We start from the raw sequence: 17,701 nt of genomic DNA on the forward strand, positions 1-17,701 counted from the left end.
AGCTTTGGAGCTTCACGTGAATACAGTAAGCCAGTGAACAGAATGGAAATGGCTGAATTGAAGAGCTAAGACATGGAGCTGCAGACTGTGCACTAAAGGGAAGTCTTCAAGCAGGGCAGTTGGCTGTGACTTTCTGCTGTTACCTCATTTCCTGGGCCCTGTTATCTTGCTTGTTTTGCAATAAAGAAATATGTCAACTGACATTTGTGAAATGACATTATGCACACGGTTATTCATTGCAGAATTGCTTGTAACTATAAAAGGCTGGAAATTACTGAAAAGTCCATCAGGAGAGGGCTAGTTAATGGAACTATGGTACATTCATCCAGTGGGCTAGCATACAGCCATCAATACAAAAGAATAAAGAAGCTGTTGGTATCCTGATATGGAAAGATCTCCTTATAAGTTCTCAACATTGACTTCAGAAAGCTACCTGGTGTATAAAAAATGGGAAAAAATAAATGAGGAAACACAAGAAAGTGATAATATTCGCTACTTTTAGGGAGCGAAATGAAGTGCTTGGGGTTAGGAAGGAGACTTCTCACATTATGTTTTTCATAAAATGGTTTCTCACATTTTAGCATTTTAGACTTTGCTATGATCAGTGTGTCTTACCTATACCAAAACACACACACATGAACACACTTTTTTCCCACATATACTTTTTACAGAAATAATTTTTTATCATGGGAAAATATAGTTATTTTAATCATTTGTAAATGTGCAATTCAGTGGCATTAAATAGATTCAGAGTGCTGTGTACCCATCACCACTATCTATACCCACCAAATTTTTAGTATTTCCACCGAAAACTCTTTAGCCATTAAACAATAACTCCCCATTCTCCCTCCCTCCAGGCCCTTGGTAACCTCTGTTCTACTTCTGATGAATTTGCCTATTCTAGGTACCTTGTACAAATGGAATCATAAAATATTTGTTCTTTGTCTGGCTTATGCCATTCTCCCACACACTTTTGTTTTCTAAAGAAAATATCTATCAGCTGGATAAATAAAGTTGTGAAAGTTTGAAACGTCCTTCATGTCTTTAGAAAAAAAAGAACAGATCTTGTGAAATGTGCTGACGTGCCTTGGACAACGTAGCTCATGCCTGGTGTTTCCTAGAAACCTTAGATAACTCATTGTAACCTTTAAAAGGTTAACTAGTTGCCCAGCTTAATCTCAGAAAATGAATTCAAATAGCCACCATTTCCCACAAACCTTGGCTCATATATGGCAGAGCTTTTTCAAGAGGGGCCCTAGAGGCCTTCAGAGAGTCCATGAATCTTTTCTGAAATTGCATGCAAATTTGTTGCGTGTCCCCTTTTGGGAGATAAGTTCTTTAGCATTCAGAGATTTTCAAAGTGGTCCATAATAATAATTTTTAAAAAGGCTAAGTACCATTGTTAAATAGGGTAATTAATTCTGTCCCCTTCCTTGGAACAGATGTAAAAACGCCTTGTTCATCAAAAAGATTGTGTGAGTACATGATTCATGAATCCACGCCAAGATAAGTTTCTGAATCGGCTTTACAAAAGAAGTCTGTGGCTTAAGAAAATGATCCTTAGAATTTCCATCCTTAATAAAAATAACATGGCACATTTGATTTGGTGGCACACAGAAAACACCAAAGCATCCATGTGTGTTAGTACAAGATTATCATGTAAGGAGATTGAGGATTTTTTCATTCATTTCATAAATATTGAACACTTACTATGTGTCAGGTATAGTCCAAACACTCAGGATCTAAAGTAGTAAATAACACAATGTCTCTCCTCTTAAGGGGGCTTGCATCCTATTACTAGGATTTAGACAATAAAGGAGAGAAAAAAGAAATGACACTTTCAGATAACCGTAAGTGCTTCAGAGAGTGCTTAGAGATTTCACTGTTAGATAGTGCGACTGGGAAATTCCTCTCTGGGAAGATGGCATCTGAACTGAAACCTGATGGGCAAGAATGAGCCAGCCACATAAAGAGCTGGGAAAGGACATTCTAGGCAGAGGGAGCCACAGTGCCAAACTCCTGCTGCAGGTAAGATTGGAGGCACTGAGTACTACGGGGTGATTGGCCACCTGTCTCCTCACTTTAGGGCTACTCCTCTTCTACCCTCAGGGCTCCACTCCCTTTTACCTCCCACCTACATTTTAGCAAACAGTATGATTCCAGCCCTCAATATTCCTTCTCACTCCTACAAAGTCCTCTTGAGCCCTTGATGCCATCACTGCCTTGCTTATGTGCAAACATCCCAGTGACCCAAGCAAACAGTAAGCTCTGGGAGAAGCAGTAAGTTGGCTCCTGCATAAATGTTCTTATAGGCTGGAGGGAGCAGGCCAATCACAGAGGCAGGGAGGGTGGTGAGGCCATCTAGATTGAGCCTCACATGCACAAAGTTCTTCACATTTACATTTGACCATCACTGTCATACATAGGGTATTATATCATTTATGTGTGTTAACGGTGCTATTTATTGAGCACTTACGTATATGTATAAAACATGTAATTATACCATAATTTTGCTTTTTGTTATTATGGGATACAAAAAAAATGAGAAGTGGCCCAGCCTTCTTTTATCTTGGAAGGCCTAAATATAAAGAGAATGAGTTTTAGAGGATGATTGCTTGAGATCAAATCCTGGCTTCAATCCTAGCTCTGTAATATTTTGGCTAGATACCTTTTGGCGAGTTTCTCAAACATGCTGAATGTGTATATATAGACAGGAACTGTGTCCTAGGATGGATGGTAAAAAGAGCCTCTCTCATACCTAATTTAGATAATGATATATGGATAAGGGTTTTGGACTTCTGAGTTGATATTGTAATGGGATGTAACTCTGTGATCAGGAGAAAGGCCTTCCAAAGGCACTCATATCTAATACTCAGAACCTAGAAATGTTATTTCATGTGGCCAAAAACAAAACAACTTCTCAGATGTGACCAAGGACACAATGTTGAGATGGAGACATTGTCTAGTTCCTCGAAGTAGAAAAAGGAAGTAAATGAGATGTAGAAGAAGGACTAAATCCGCCATTGCTGGCTTTGAAGATGCAGGAAGGATGTTCAAGTCAAGGGATACTGGACAGTCTTTAGGAGCTGAGGGAAAAAGAAACCCACAAAGCAAGAAAACAGATACTGTGCAGCCTACAGAAAGAGTGTAGCCCTTACAATACTGATTCTAGTGCTGTGAAACAGACTTCTGACCTGCAGGGCTATAGAATAATACATCTGCATTGCTTTAACCCTCTAAGTTTGTGATAATGTGCTACATACAGCAGCAGAAATATACCAATTCATTAAGGTTACTTTTCAGAATTATTAGTAGGCTCAAACAACTTATAACAATACCTAATACACAGTAAGCATTCAATAAGTGTTAATATCTTTCCAAAGGATGACAGAGGAAGCTAACACGTAAATACTAATATGAGATATATAAACAATATAACCAATGAGCTATGAGAAACTATTTTTAAAGGACTTTGCTAACTAAATTCCCAGAATTAATAAGCTCTAAGATTATGATAGATATTCCTTAAAAAGGTGCTTAGAGCAGGAAGCGCAAACTCGAATGCATATGCAGGCTTTACAGGTAACAAATAATGGAAACAGGTGAGTTTGGGACTGCAGCAGATTGGAGGGCCGGCCCATTTAAGAGGCAAACCCTAGCCTAGCCGACTAATACCAATAAAAACGCAGTGCAGACCACGTGTTCTAGATAATTCAAATTTTGAGCGGCTAGAATCCCTCAACTTCTATGAAATCTCCAGTTTTTAAATGTTGAAAACCAATCCACATTTAAACACATACAGATATAGACACACAATTTTCAGGCAAAACTCACCATATCCGAGCCACACTACAGCCAGAGGCTCTCAGGTTGGTGTCTCTGACCAATTAGTGAAGATATTAATTAAGTCCAAAAAGGTTAAGTTGTTTTTGAATGTTTTTTGGCTCTCTCATATTCTTACATCATAAAAGCATTTCTCGGCTGGGTGCAGTGGCTCACGCCTGTAATCCCAGCACTTTGGGAGGCCGAGGCGGGCGGATCACGAGGTCAGGAGATCGAGACCATCCTGGCTAACACGGTGAAACCCCGTCTCTACTAAAAATACAAAAAATTAGCTGGGAGCGGTGGCAGGTGCCTGTAGTCCCAGCTACTCGGGAGGCTGAGGGAGGAGAATGGCGTGAACCCGGGAGGCGGAGCTTGCAGTGAGCCGAGATAGCGCCACTGCACTCTGGCCTAGGTGAAAGAGCGAGACTCCGTCTCAAAAAAAAAAAAAAAAAAAAATTGTCATGGTGCTTTTGTATATCTAGATCTAAGAAACTGATTTATGTGAAGTTTGTATCATGTTAATCAGAAACACAACTTCAAATTATGTTCAAATCCACTTTATTAAAATTATTTGGCAATTTTAGCAATACAAAATCTTTGACTATGACCATGGGATGCAGACATGAGTTTATGTTTTGGTCTGTTGTGGTCTGGCGAGCATGTACTTTTCTAAATCCTCTGCACTTCCTTTCATTACCAAACGGCAGAGTGCCGTAAGTTCCTCTATTATTCATAGAAAAGAAATTTGTAAGGTAAGACTGAAAAAATAAAATCTACAGATTCACAAAATTATCTTCCAATATTAAGAACATACAAAGTATACTAAAGACATCTACATTTAGTCCTCCAGGTAACAAAGCAAACATACGATGTTTGATGTTTCTGTTTTTACTTCTTGCTAATTACAGTTCAGAGACCAAAGTATTTCCAAAAGCTATGAAAACCCTCACTGACGCTCCTAGTATGGATTTAATGGAATTAGAAGATAGAACTATGAGAGCACTTGACAACTTGCCTTTAAAAATCACAAGACTTTCTTTTCCTCAGAGGGACTTTTCTTCTGCAGTAGCCGAGGGCACTATTTGCTTACTTAATGCCTTATAATTAGCATCTGCCTTACAGTAGATCTAAGTATTGGCTTATTTAAGTATATTACTGGATAGCACGTGGTAGGTAGCCTTTTTGTCCAAGGCAAACATACAGCGAGCCTTAAAGTAAAACCTCAGAGGGTTTGGTGCTCCTTAGTTGTTCTCCAGCGAGCCCGAAGTTGCCTGTAAAAAAGGGAAAAAAAAGAAAGCTGTATAAGAATCTTTACAAAAGACATTTTAACTCATTCTAAACACTTCTGCTTTTGTAGCAGTGTATGAAAACTCAGCAAGGGCAAGGGAGCCTTGTTGTTTTTCCTGCAATAAAAATATCTCTTAGGGTTTGGAATGTGGATGATAAAGACGAAGTGGGGCGATAATGAGAAAATTCTGCCCTGGCTTCCCTCAGAGGCTGTGCTTTCATTAAGACTCATAAAGATTGTTTTGGTCTCCAATTTCACACATTGTCTATTTCTGGATATTCTGATAATTAAATAAAGACTATTCCTCTAAATGACAAACTTATTTCAGAGGTAGAAGACTGCCCTGCTGTATTAGCGTTGGTTGCCTTTTTATTTTTAGTAGGAAATGCTTGTTTCTCAAGGAGGAACATGTTAGTATAGTCTATTCTTATTTGTGGTATACATGGCATAACGACTCTAAGAATAAGCAACCTTGGCAAACGAAACAGACAATTTTCTTTAGTTATATCACCAGAATAACCTTTACAAACTTTAACTATGCAACTTTTTCCTGTTGGCCCAGCAAATTAGACCTATGAATAGTAAGTCATGGCAGTAACAGTTATATCAAATAATAGTTTTCACTCTTATTTCCCAAGTAAATGAAAACATTTTCTTTACAACCAAGCATACATTTTGAAGTTTCTCAAATAATCTTTGGATCTAACATAATAAGTTTTTAAAAATAAATTGAAAAGATAGTCTCTAAAGTTAAATAAAACAATCAAGATATATTGGGCCTTATCCATGAATTAAGACTCATCTCATTCTTTGCATACATGCAGTGTAACAGTGCCAACCTACACAGCATTTAAACCTAGAAAAAATTATACTCACATTTGGAGTTCTGATTCCAAATTTACTATGGAATGTCATTGTGACTTTGTTTTTATGTCCTGTTCTTTGATCAAAGGCATGGCACGTATCAAAAGGTGGACTGTACAAGTGAAGGCTCACGGCAGGTTCCGTATGGCTGATGTTCTCTACTCGATGTAAGCCAATGGAATCTAAACAATATCCGAAAGGGAAAAATAGATAAACCTAGACAACAGCTGTAGGTAAAATCTCTGTGAGTCATCTGAGATCATGAATCAATTGTGATGCAAACGGAATAGATATTAATTAGAATTGAACTTGCAGTTAAAGATAGTAAGTGACACACATGCATTAGCCTCTGCTCCTTCCTGAAAACCCTCTCCAATGGCAGTAAAAAAATAAAAAAGACATCAATATACAAAGACAAAATAGGGAAAGAGAAAACACTAACAAAAATTTGGAAGCTTAGAAAGTAAGACGGATAGCTTTACAGAGCAGAGAAAGCTAAATCCTAAGCTATCCATGGGGAAAACCAAGAAATAATCTGATTTATATCTTGAAACTCCAAATAGCACAGGAATTGACAGCACCAGGTACTTCTGGAAATGAGGGTAAAGACAGGGCTCTAAATATAAGAACTGGTTTAAAGCCTGTTTAAGAAGTAGAGTCTCAAAACCCTTTTACCAATTCTCTCTCTTCTTTCTTTTCAGCAGCAGACTAAGGTTTAGTCTCTAGAAAGAGTGTAAGAGATCAACTTGGGACTGATGGAAATCAGGTGAAAAACAGGTGAATTAAACAAAAGTTTCCTTACTGAATGGTAAAAATCCCTGCTTTAGTCATCACCTAGGTGCGAGAATGCTGCCAGACAAGATTTTTCTTTCCAGGCAGAAGACAGGAAGCAGCTTCTCAGAGAATCCGATTGGCTCAAGAAAAAAGCTTTAAAGATACTGTCGCTGGAAGTTCCTGAAGAAAAAGGCTCTGCCGGACTATCAAAAAGTGAAATCCAGTTGACAAGCGCCACTCATGTTCAAGGTTACCAGTTAAATTTTTTGTTCTTGGTTTTTAAATATTAGCACATTGCCAAGGTCATCAGACATTTGAGCAAGGCCTCTAGTATGAAAGACAGAGGTCAGAGCAAACAAAAAAGCAAGCTGCAACAGAGACTACTCAGGGGAAGTGTTCGAAAACCTACCATTAATGTTTGTCCAGAAATAAGAGAAAATACTATAAAAGGGACCATAAAACAAAAAGAGGTTGAAGAAACAGAAACCAGAAAAGGATTGGCAGGAAATGCTGAGGAAGACTCAAAGAACAAAAGGACAAAGACGGAAAATAGAAAAGAAAGAGAAAAAAAAGAGGAAACAGTTCAAGAGGTTTAATATCTAAATAGGAGTTTCAGAAACAGAATTTAAAAAAAAATTCAAAGAAATAACCTGTTAATGTTTTCCTGAGTTGAAGGACACGAATTCCCAGATTTAAAAACCCACTGAGTACCCAGCACAAAGAATGAGTCATCAAACAAGATATATCACTGTGAAATTTCAGAACACTGAGGATAGAGAGAAGGCACCAAAAAAGAAGATCCCAAAAGTTTCGAGAAAGAAAATAGAAAGATTCAAAAATCAGAATAGGACCAGGTTTCTTTTTTTTAAAAAAAAAAACAAAAAAAACAGGGTCTCATTCTGCTGTCCAGGCTGAAGTATAGCAGTGGGATCTTGGCGCATTGCAGCCTCCACCTCCCGGGCTCAAGTGATCCTCCCACTCAGCTTCCCAAGTACCTGGGACTACAGGCACCTGCCACCATGCCCAGCTAATTTTTGTGTCTTTGGTGGAGATGGGGTTTCAACATGTTGTCCAGGCTGTTCTTGAACTCCTGGGCTCAAGCAATTCTTCCATCTTAGCCTCCCAAAGTGCTGGCATTACAGGTGGTGACCTGGCCAGCCCTAGGCTTTTGATAAGAACACTAGAAACTAAAAGACAAAGGAATTACCCTCATGGTTCTGAGGGAAGATGTTTATCAGCTGATAATCCATAACCTAGCTAAATTATCAATCAAGTTGTAAGAGTTGAATATAGAGATTTTTAAATATATAGGGTCTCAAAAATTTACCTTCCATGAATCCTTTCTTGTGGAGCCATTGGAGCATATGCTCCACCAAAACAAGGGCATCAGCCAAGAATGAAAAAAAATCATGAGATCAGTAAAGAGGGGATCCAGCCACAGGAAATAGCAAAGGAAAAGCTTGAGAGAATGTAAGCCTTACATTGTAAGGAATCTCAGGATCACAGCTCACCCCTGGCCTAGAGATCAACGAATCTGTGCTGAAGCAGTCAAAAGGCCCTGGGAGAGAGATCTTCAAGAAGATTAAAAAAAAAAACACACATACACACATACACACACACACAACAAAAAAACAAGATGAAATACTCAATTAAACAATGTTAATAAACTTACACAGTTACAAGAAAGTTTCAGGCATTAATCAAGTAATGAATTTAGCGTAACTAATGTAGGCACCCCATGTGGCTTTGTGCTTTCTTCTTTATGATCTAGCTCCATGAGTGCACATCATAAAGAAGAATGAAGCATAGAACCAGAAGACTTGAGTTCTACTTCTAGGTAATTAGTGAAGCTATCTTTGAACAAGTCACATTTTCTAGGATCTTTCATTTTCCTTATTTCTAAAACTGGTGCCTAATTCTCAGATCTGCAAATTCTTTGATCCTGTAGCTTGTTCCGTTCATAATATACTAGCTAAAGCACAGTTTTGAACAAATGTTCAACACTGCAGGTCCATGCATCATCTAATGCATGCTGACAATCTGCAAGCAAAGACCCTGCAAAAACAAGTCACCCATCCTTTAGAGAAGCTCCTATTAATAATCCAGGCATTATTATTATATTTTGATATTTGCTTCTTTTTCCTTTATGGTCATGGTGTACCCTCTGTCACAATAATACTGGACTTTTCTTGGGGATATTTATGAAGGACAGTTAGGTCAGGCCCTGTCGACCTTTTGCTCATTACAATAGGCAACTTGGTCTCCTTGTCCCAGTCCTCCCTTCTCCTCCACCCTATATTGCATGCTGCTACCATATCGATCAAGATATTCCCAATTACAACTCTGCTGACCAAAGAAAGTCCTTACATTTAGCTGGTCTTGCAGGCCCATACCCTGAGCTCACTTTACTCTCCTGCTAATCCACTGACCAAACTCATTCTTCTTTCTTTCCTTCCCCCAATGCTTGAAGAGTTTCCATTTTTTACAATTGTACCTTCACTTGTGCTCTTCCTTGTACTTGCAACATCCTTCCCCCTGATCACTATCCATCTCCACCCCTACTCCTGCATCTGTAAGAATCAGAAGTTGAAAATTTGTGGCTTTTAAGTTATTTGGGTAATTAGTCTACAGAAATAATTAACATACCCCACCCAATATTTTACTAATTGGCAAAATTTCACATAAAACCCAGAATTTCCAACTTCTATGGAAAAAGAAACCAGGTTGATCTCACTGGAGCTGGATGGCCACTGCTGTCACCTTAATATGAGGCTTGTATACTCCAGTTCATACCAGGCCTCACCACAGCTTTATCCCTGATGTATACCACTTCCTTATCTGTTGGGATTCTATAGGCTTTTGCATTGAAGACCCTTGAAAAAGCTTACCTATTCTTAAAGATCTGATCTATTTTCACAAGCACTCTGACTCCAGCTGAAAGTAATTATTCTGAAAGGTGTGTGGCTTTAGTGTGAATGTATAGACAACAGAATTTTCCTGGAAATCTGGTGTGCCTTACAGATAGCAACCCTCACATTATTTGGGTAAATGATTCAGAGCTTCCTGCCACATAGGAAACTAACATCCTTCTGTTATGTGAATGAGGGACAACTTCCCATACCATCTGATCTTTGCAAGTGACTTGCATATAGGCCAAATATCGAGGCCAGTAAGATTATGAAGAAGAAAAACTTGCTTTGCCAAAAAAAAATCCTCCAAAGCTCTACAATACTTTATATATGTGGGGTACATGCTGATGAAGAGCATAGGTTTTTGAATCAAATTGCTTAGGTTCAAATTCTGGCTGCCACTTAAAAGCTGAGTGACCTTGGACAAATTGTTTAATCTTCCTATGTGTTGGCAACCTCCTATGTAAATGGGAATAAAAAACTATCTGTCTCATGTACATTTTAGTGAGCTTTTTGGAAAGTTACTATTCCTTTTAGGAATATGGAAGTTAATCACTGCCTCTCTTGAAAAGTATCTGGCTATCCCATATCCCATTTAGAAAAGATAATGAATTCTTGGTAAGATATGTATAAATCACTGGCCAATAATGTGCTTTGTAAAATTTCCCTGGAGGATACTTTTTAGCTATGCTATATGTATTTTAGAAAAACAGACACTAGCTAGCATTCTTAATTAGTTACGGAACATTTTGTTCTAACACAAGGCTAATGTTTCCAACTTGATCTCTTTTGTTGAAAGACTCCACTGAAGTAAATTCATATTTTATTTTAACTGTCTTAAGTCTTGGCAAGTAAATGACTTTTCAGTGGATACTATCTGCATGCATATGTTTTCAATAAGTGATTCCAACCAAGATGCAAAGGCTTAAAAAACAAAACCTGCTATGTTTAAGTCATTTCCCAAGTATTTTAAATCATGACTCATGATCCAGGTTCTACTGCATAAAAAGTGTCAATATTTCAGACGAAAGGTCATGGTTCTTCCCGCTTGCCCTTAGAAAACGAGTAAGATGTTACCATTGATGTAGGCACACTGGTTTTCCCTCAAGACTCTTTCAGACTTCTTGACCATCTCATTGGATTTTTTGTCAGGCCAGGCAAATAATGTCTCCTTTAGATTTCCCTGTAGCATCTTCAGAAAGCAGTGGGAGTTGGTATGGTCATGAATACTGCTATATGCACACAAAATGACAACCGAACTCAGTGGATGGTCTAGTATCCAGACCTGCAGTAACAGTCTTCCCAGAACTGACATCTGCACACTGTCAATAAGCCATCTCCCCAGCCAAAATCCATTTCAGCTGAATTTTTAAAATGTTATCAATTTACAGTTCAACAATGTTCAGGGTAAAGTAATAATATGTCATCTATATCAATTCATATAAAAGGTACAATTTTGATGCATACCCCTACTAAAGAACAGTTTTTTTAACTTTGTTATACTACTTTGATAACAGAAACACAAAACCAGTAACATTTTATCTTCCCCCAAATACATATAACTCACTTAAACTGGGCTAGAATTTGATTATGAAAGCACATTAGAGAAATTTTAGAAAGGATTAAGACAATCATCCACAGTAATTGTACCACACTGAGAAGATCCACTTAACATTTACTGTTTTTTCCCCAAGGCTTTCGTCTTTTCTCCTTCCTTTGGGGAGCTGTGGGAGAGAAGGTATCTATATGTGTATTACCATCCTAAAGTTACACTGTATATAAAATGTTAACATTGTGTCAATTTAGAGTGCTCTACCTGTGATTACCTTCCAACATTGGTGGGAAAAAGTTAATTGGATTTGAGGAAACAAAGGATTTATTTATGCAATCTCAGAGTAAATAGTATTTAAGTATATGAAGCAGTCTTGGTTACAGGGTTAATTAAAATATATGTATCTATATACATTTTGGGTATTCATTTCATATATTGAATTGTATTAATCTATATATGTACCATAAAAAGAATTTGTTTCCTAAATCCACAGAGCCTAGTCCCACTCCGGACATAATGTGCTTTCAAAAATATTGAGAGAATGAATGGAAACACTTCATTCCATATGAGCAAATAAATGCACTCTACAGACCTAACTTTCTAAACACTTACAAATTCATGCTTCCTTTCATAAAAATGGATCTAAACTATTGCTTTTACCATTCTCAATAGACTGAGAAAGATATGTTTCAAAAGATAGTAATACTTAGTTGATAATAAGACTGTCAAACATGAAACTAAAGACAAATTAAGGAGCTAAGTTTCAAAGAATCAGTATAAGTTGCCTTTTCAGTAAAGAAACTAAAGAATGAACTTGAAGTAGAAAGACATTTTCTGAATTTGCAATGCTTTTCTAGCTTCAAATCTCCATCCTTTGGTCTTTGGTCCCACGATTGTTTACACACCTCAAACACCACAAATGTCAAGTGTAAACACAATTTCACATAAAAGTTAACTGCACGGAAAACAGAGTATGGTTAACTTAAGGGGGTTACTTACCTCCTTTGATTTACTATTCATTTTGGGGGCTGGTTTTAATATATGTGGTGTATGCCTGAATGCCTTGTGCTAATTCCATTGATAATTTTTGTTGGGTTTAGGGAACATTGTGAACAAGTAATTAGAAAATGAGGGCTGGGAGTGGTGGCTCATACCTGTAATCTCAGCACTTTAGGATGCCGAGGTGAGTGGATCACCTGAGGTCAGGAGTTCGAGACCAGCCTAAGCAACATGGTGAAACCCCATTTCTACTAAAAATACAAAATTAGCCAGGCATGGTGGTGCATGGCTGTAATCCCAGCTACTCAGGAGGCTAAGGCAGGAGAAACACTTGAACCCGGGAGGCGGAGGTTGCAGTGAGCTGAGATCATGCCATTGCACTCCAGCCTGGGCAACAAGAGCAAACCGCCGTCTCAAAAAAAAAAAAAAAAAAAAGAGATTTGTTACTACTTGTAAGACCTGTGGCTAGCCTGGTACTATATTTTTCATATGCTAGAAAACTTGCTCTAATAAATATCTGTGAATGGTTATTTTACCTGCCATGTCCTTCACCCCAACAGAGAATCATCAGATTAAATTTTCCATTTCCTTGATCCACAAGATTTCGGGTATACCTAAAAAAAAAAAACCAATATATTCAGAAGTTTCAATTTGGTTGCTGAAACAAGCACTGTTAAAAATAAGTGTGTCACCAAGTACCATTTATTCACAAATGTTAACATTTCCACCTCTAAGCAACTTTGAATGCAGTTTTCTAATTAGAAATCCAACGCAAATGAAAAATCCTTTTTCTCAGTTCATTTTGAACTGCTGCATTTACAGAGGTAGCTGCTCAGTTTTAATTAATGGCACGGGAAAAATAACAGGAAAAAAAAGCGAAATTGCATGTTTCTCAACGTGACAGCCTCAAACTGATGGAGTAAGTTTCTCAGAGAAAGTATTCCGAAGTGCATTACTGGTTCAGGCAAGAATGTTGCTATCTTTTTTTTTTTTCTTTCTTTTTTCTGCCTGTAGCTAAATCAGGACTTGAGAAACAAGGTTTCATTAAATAGCTGTTCTAGAATTCTTAGTTTTACTAAAGCCTAGACACAAACCACATTCAAAAGCCCTTATAATGAAAAGTCTTCCACAAATACCGTGGGGGTTGATCTAAGTACCAGAACAAAGAAGACTACATTACTGAATTAAAGAACCCTCTAAACCTCTTACAATTAGGAGTAACCAGTAACTGGCAAACACATACACACAGACACACACACCACAACCAACCACCACCACTGCCACCACCACCAACAAACTGCAAACCACGACCATGACCATGAAGAAAGCAAAACCAACGTCAAAGTTTCTATTGGTCCAAGGTGTACTGTGGTCAGCATCTAGTTAGCAAAGTTTCATAATTATGACATTCATTTAGACAGTCATGTTAAAGAAAAGGGGTCTTTACTCCATTTTTCGGGAGTTTTTTTTTTTCCCTTGGTCATCAGTTAACTCTTGTCCAGCATGCCCCTTCCATCCTGTCCCATTCCTCCCCACCCCGAGGTGCCTGAAGAGCATGATCCTTGAGGGAGCTACTTAGTAAGTGCTTTTTAGCCTCTGTTTTCCCTACTTTGTAGCCTTTATGACGTAACAAGAAGCTGTGCACACAACCTTCAATTCACAGTAAACTGAGTTCCTGCAGAAGTATCCTAATTCTTCCTCCAGAAGTCTTAGGATAATCTTGCTTGCTTCTCTGCAGCTTCTTTCAAAGAATTCACAGCCTGGCCCACACTGGAGCATATTTTGTCTTGATTCTTCTGCACTGGCCCTCCCAAAGTCAGAGAACAGAATCCTTCACAGTGCTAGGCACCTATTTAATGCAAAAAAATACTGTAGAATTGAATTCTCTCCCATCTCCTGTCTTCCCCCAACTGCCCCCTCAGGACTACATCCATTATGTTAATGAGCTGTACCTCAGATATCTGTGAAGAGACCAATCAACCCAACTGGTTGCACTTCAAAAGGCTTAGTTTGTCAATCAAGACTAATTCAAGGTCCTTGAAAATACACTTGTTTTAAAGATTAAAGATTAAAAACTGTTACAACCTATCCTGGTTTAATGGTGGTTTAGAGTGTAGGCTCTGGAACAACAATGCTAACCCCGGAGCCTGGAGCCGCTACTCCATAGAAGACCTAGTGCAAGTCATTCAACCTCTTCATTGCCTACCATTCCTCACCTTCATTGCCTACCATTCCTCACCTTCATTGCCTACCATTCCTCATATGTGTCAAGTGTCTGGAACAGTACCTGTTCCATAGCAAGTCTTCAATTACCTGAAGCAAATGCAAGAAAATTTAAAAGCTAGACTCTCTGGTAGCTTTCACGGCTACAGAAGGGCTCTACCATGAACTAAGCTGACAGGAGCCAAAGGAATTTCCTCAAGTCACTCGTGTATGAAAAATGGGATCCTTAGTGGTCTTCACTTTTTCTATTTCAAATCCTAAAATACAGTTGAAACCGCCCATGCCAACAAAACTTTACCAAACATCCTACATGTTAAAGAGTGACTAAAAGAACCTGCTCCCAAGAAAAACAAACTTACTCTTTCCTTATTCTTTTCTTTCACTTACCCCTTTCTCCTAACCCTAAACCCAAAAAACCATAAAGACTGACGCACTGGCTGCTCAGAAAAAGTAGAAGCTCTCACACTTCGGGGTGATTAAATTTTACCTCTGGCCCCGGAGGACTGGTAGAGAGATTCAGCTTAATCACCAAGCCGGGGCTGCAAAAAAGCCAGCTTACCAGGGCACCTCACTCAAGTACATCTGGGAAGTAGGGGTCTTTAATTTACATTACAGATCCTCAGAATCAAGGATAAGAGAAATCAGATCATTTGGGGGCTGAAAAAAAAGACGGTCGAATATTTAATTTGCGAAACCTGGCAGTGGATTTGAATAACCCCGCAGTCGGGGAAGTTAGTTGAATTGGTTTGGGAAAGGGAACAGCAGAAAATGCGTAGTGGCAGCTGACGGCCACAAGACGCTATTTCACATGAGTAAAAATGCCTGCTATAAGGTGCCCGGTTGCAGGCGACCAAAGGCGCAGTGATGGAGAACTGACGCGGGTGACTTGTCTTCTTCAACATCACCCACTTCTCCCGATGGCTGATGTAGTGCTCTCCTGGGAGCACCCGCTGCTAGTCCGGCCAGACGGCTCCTTAAGGTGCCAGGCGGGCCCGAACCTGACTGCGGTCTCTCCCCATCTCCGCGCCCGGGGTTAACGATGGCTTCGGAGTGTGGGCACTGCTCCCGAGGCCAGGGGCAGGAGGACTGGTGATTTAGAAGCAGAGGAGTTTGCGGGAGAGAAGAGAACAGAAAATCTCGCAGACGCGCGGTGGCCTCCCTTCCCGGCGCCTGCCCGCCGTCCCCGGCCGGAGGCCAGCAAGGCCAGTAGGATCCACCTTCCGCCTGCGTTGTGGCCGCGGAGCCCCAAGCGAGTCGTGCCAGCCCCGCGGCTCGCCAGCGAGTGGGCGAGCGGCGGACGCTGCGCGGCCCGAGCTTCCCGAACCAGTCACCTTGGGCTGCGACCCCCACGTCCATTCCTCCTCAGACTGGGGGAGTGGGCGCCGCCTGGCATTGAAGCTGCACCGCGCTCACCTGTACTGGTCGAACTTGGCGTACATTGCCCACTCGGTGGGGTCGCTCTCGTAGGCTTCCATGATGGCCTGCACCTCCTCTACACTGACCTCATCGCCAGCGAAGAGCTGGTGCAGGATGCGGATCAGATCCGCCAGGGTCCGTGGCTTCAGCACTTCGGTCTGCTCCATCTCGTGCGGAGCTGGCGGCGCGCGCGTCTCACTGCTGGGCTGCGGTGGAGGAGCTGAGCGAGCCAAGGAGCTGGGGGCGAGGGAGCCTAACAGCCCGCTAGACCGCTAGACCGCTAAGCAGACGCACACGCACAAACCCAGCATTCGAATGCCAAAACGTAAGGATGTCGTCGCAGAGACAGCAAGAGACCCACCCCCACGCCCCTGGCAGCGCAGTGGATCCGGGCTCGTTGGAGACGCGGCGCGCACACAAATCAGGTTCAGATCTGTGGGGTTCACCCTCCCGGGCCCCTTTTAAGCGCTTGGAGTCACTAGGAATGTACCAACGGCCCTCGGAGGGTGGACGAGGCGGAGAGCCACCAAAGAAAGGTGGCGGAGGCGGGGAGACCCTGCGGGAACGGCCCACGCGCACATCCCCTGCTCCCCGGGGCTCCGCGCCTTCCCAAGAGCCTCGTTGTCTCCGGCGTCCCAGGGCTCGCGTGGGCTCCGCGCAATCTCTCCCCCACTTTAACGGCGCGTTTTAGCCGCCCGGCCTAACGCCTCTCCCCACTCCACCTCCGCCGCTGTGGTTCGCGACGCTGGGACGTAGACAAAAAGGGTCGGAGGAGATGGCTGCGGGGGCTGACGCTGAGTGAAGAAGGAAAAGAAAAGGGAAGGAGAGGGACACTTCTTCCAAATATAGAATTGTGAGGAGCCTGCGAAGATTGAGGATGGATTCCACTCCTAGGCCAGAGAGTGTCTGTTTTGTCGATTGAAACTATCCACGATATGCCCCAGGCTAGGTGAAAATAAGTCCAAGACTTTATATTATATATTATATAAATATATATATTATAAATATTATATATAAATATTATATATAATATATTTTATATATTATATAATATATATATTTAAGTATACACACACATATTTTTTGAAGGAGCCTGCTGGTACATACATGTAAGGAAACACGTTTCTACGTCATGCATAGCACCTAGTACGTTGGTAACAACACAAATCAAGAAGAGTAGGATTTAAATGAGAAAGATGTCAAAGATGGAAGAAATGCAAGTGTAGATTTCTTCCTTCTCATTATAGATGGGCCTAGGGAATAATTTGGATTTAAGGTTATTAAAGTTCTAGACTTCTGAAGACCTGTTTTTTTCTAGACTAAGATCGCCCTCCCTCGTGTATATACATGTATACAATGAAATTGACTTGTGCCAGGTAGTCTTAAACATCTCTGGTAAAACTCGCTACTACATTATATTCTAACAGTGTTGTTAAAAGCTCAATCACCTATTGTTCAAAAACGGCTACAGGTAGAAAGCATTCCGGAAGCCAGCCTTGGTGATGTGTGTTGCTGTGGGGTAGTGAATCAACAAAGTATTTTGTGACAGAGTAACCTGTAAACTTTTCGTTGTTTACTCAAATTATTTTTTATTCTTGGCAATGTTTTCTATTGAGTCTCTTAATTACTTCATTTCAGCTAGTCTAATCCATAAATATTTGGAATGAACAACAAAAATAAAATGCAAGCACAATTTATCTTTTCTGCATTTCAGTTGATAAAACTTCAAATTTTTCTGACAATTCATTTTCTTTCTCTGACTCCTCTTTCTCTTTTTACATTTTTATGAAAGCAATATATTCACATAGTTAAAAAAAAAATCAATAGTACTGGAAGGTCAATGAAAAGCAG

At 40.2% G+C, this 17,701-nt stretch overlaps 1 protein-coding gene across 1 annotated transcript; it reads right to left on the reverse strand.

The window, feature by feature from the left end:
- Nucleotides 1-4,369: 4,369 nt before the first annotated feature.
- CDO1 (cysteine dioxygenase type 1) lies at nt 4,370-16,576 on the reverse strand. Its single transcript, XM_003259857.4, has 5 exons — nt 15,848-16,576; nt 12,748-12,825; nt 10,738-10,892; nt 5,990-6,159; nt 4,370-5,096 (listed from the first exon to the last, which is right to left on the reverse strand). The coding sequence occupies exons 1-5, from the start codon at nt 16,015-16,017 to the stop codon at nt 5,067-5,069; spliced, it is 603 nt and encodes a 200-aa protein (XP_003259905.1). The 5' UTR covers nt 16,018-16,576; the 3' UTR covers nt 4,370-5,066.
- Nucleotides 16,577-17,701: the final 1,125 nt, after the last annotated feature.

The sequence above is a fragment of the Nomascus leucogenys genome, chromosome 2 (assembly GCF_006542625.1).
Source record: "Nomascus leucogenys isolate Asia chromosome 2, Asia_NLE_v1, whole genome shotgun sequence".
Taxonomy (NCBI): domain Eukaryota; kingdom Metazoa; phylum Chordata; class Mammalia; order Primates; family Hylobatidae; genus Nomascus; species Nomascus leucogenys.

Coding starts and splice junctions, on each gene's coding strand:
- CDO1 (XM_003259857.4), bottom strand. CDS start 16,017: ATGGAGCAGACCGAAGTGCTGAAGCCACGGACCCTGGCGGATCTGATC. Junction 10,893..12,747: donor TGGGGTGAAGGACATGGCAG/GTAAAATAACCA, acceptor GTGTGCATATAG/CAGTATTCATGACCATACCA. Junction 6,160..10,737: donor CCAGTGTGCCTACATCAATG/GTAACATCTTAC, acceptor GATATTGTTTAG/ATTCCATTGGCTTACATCGA.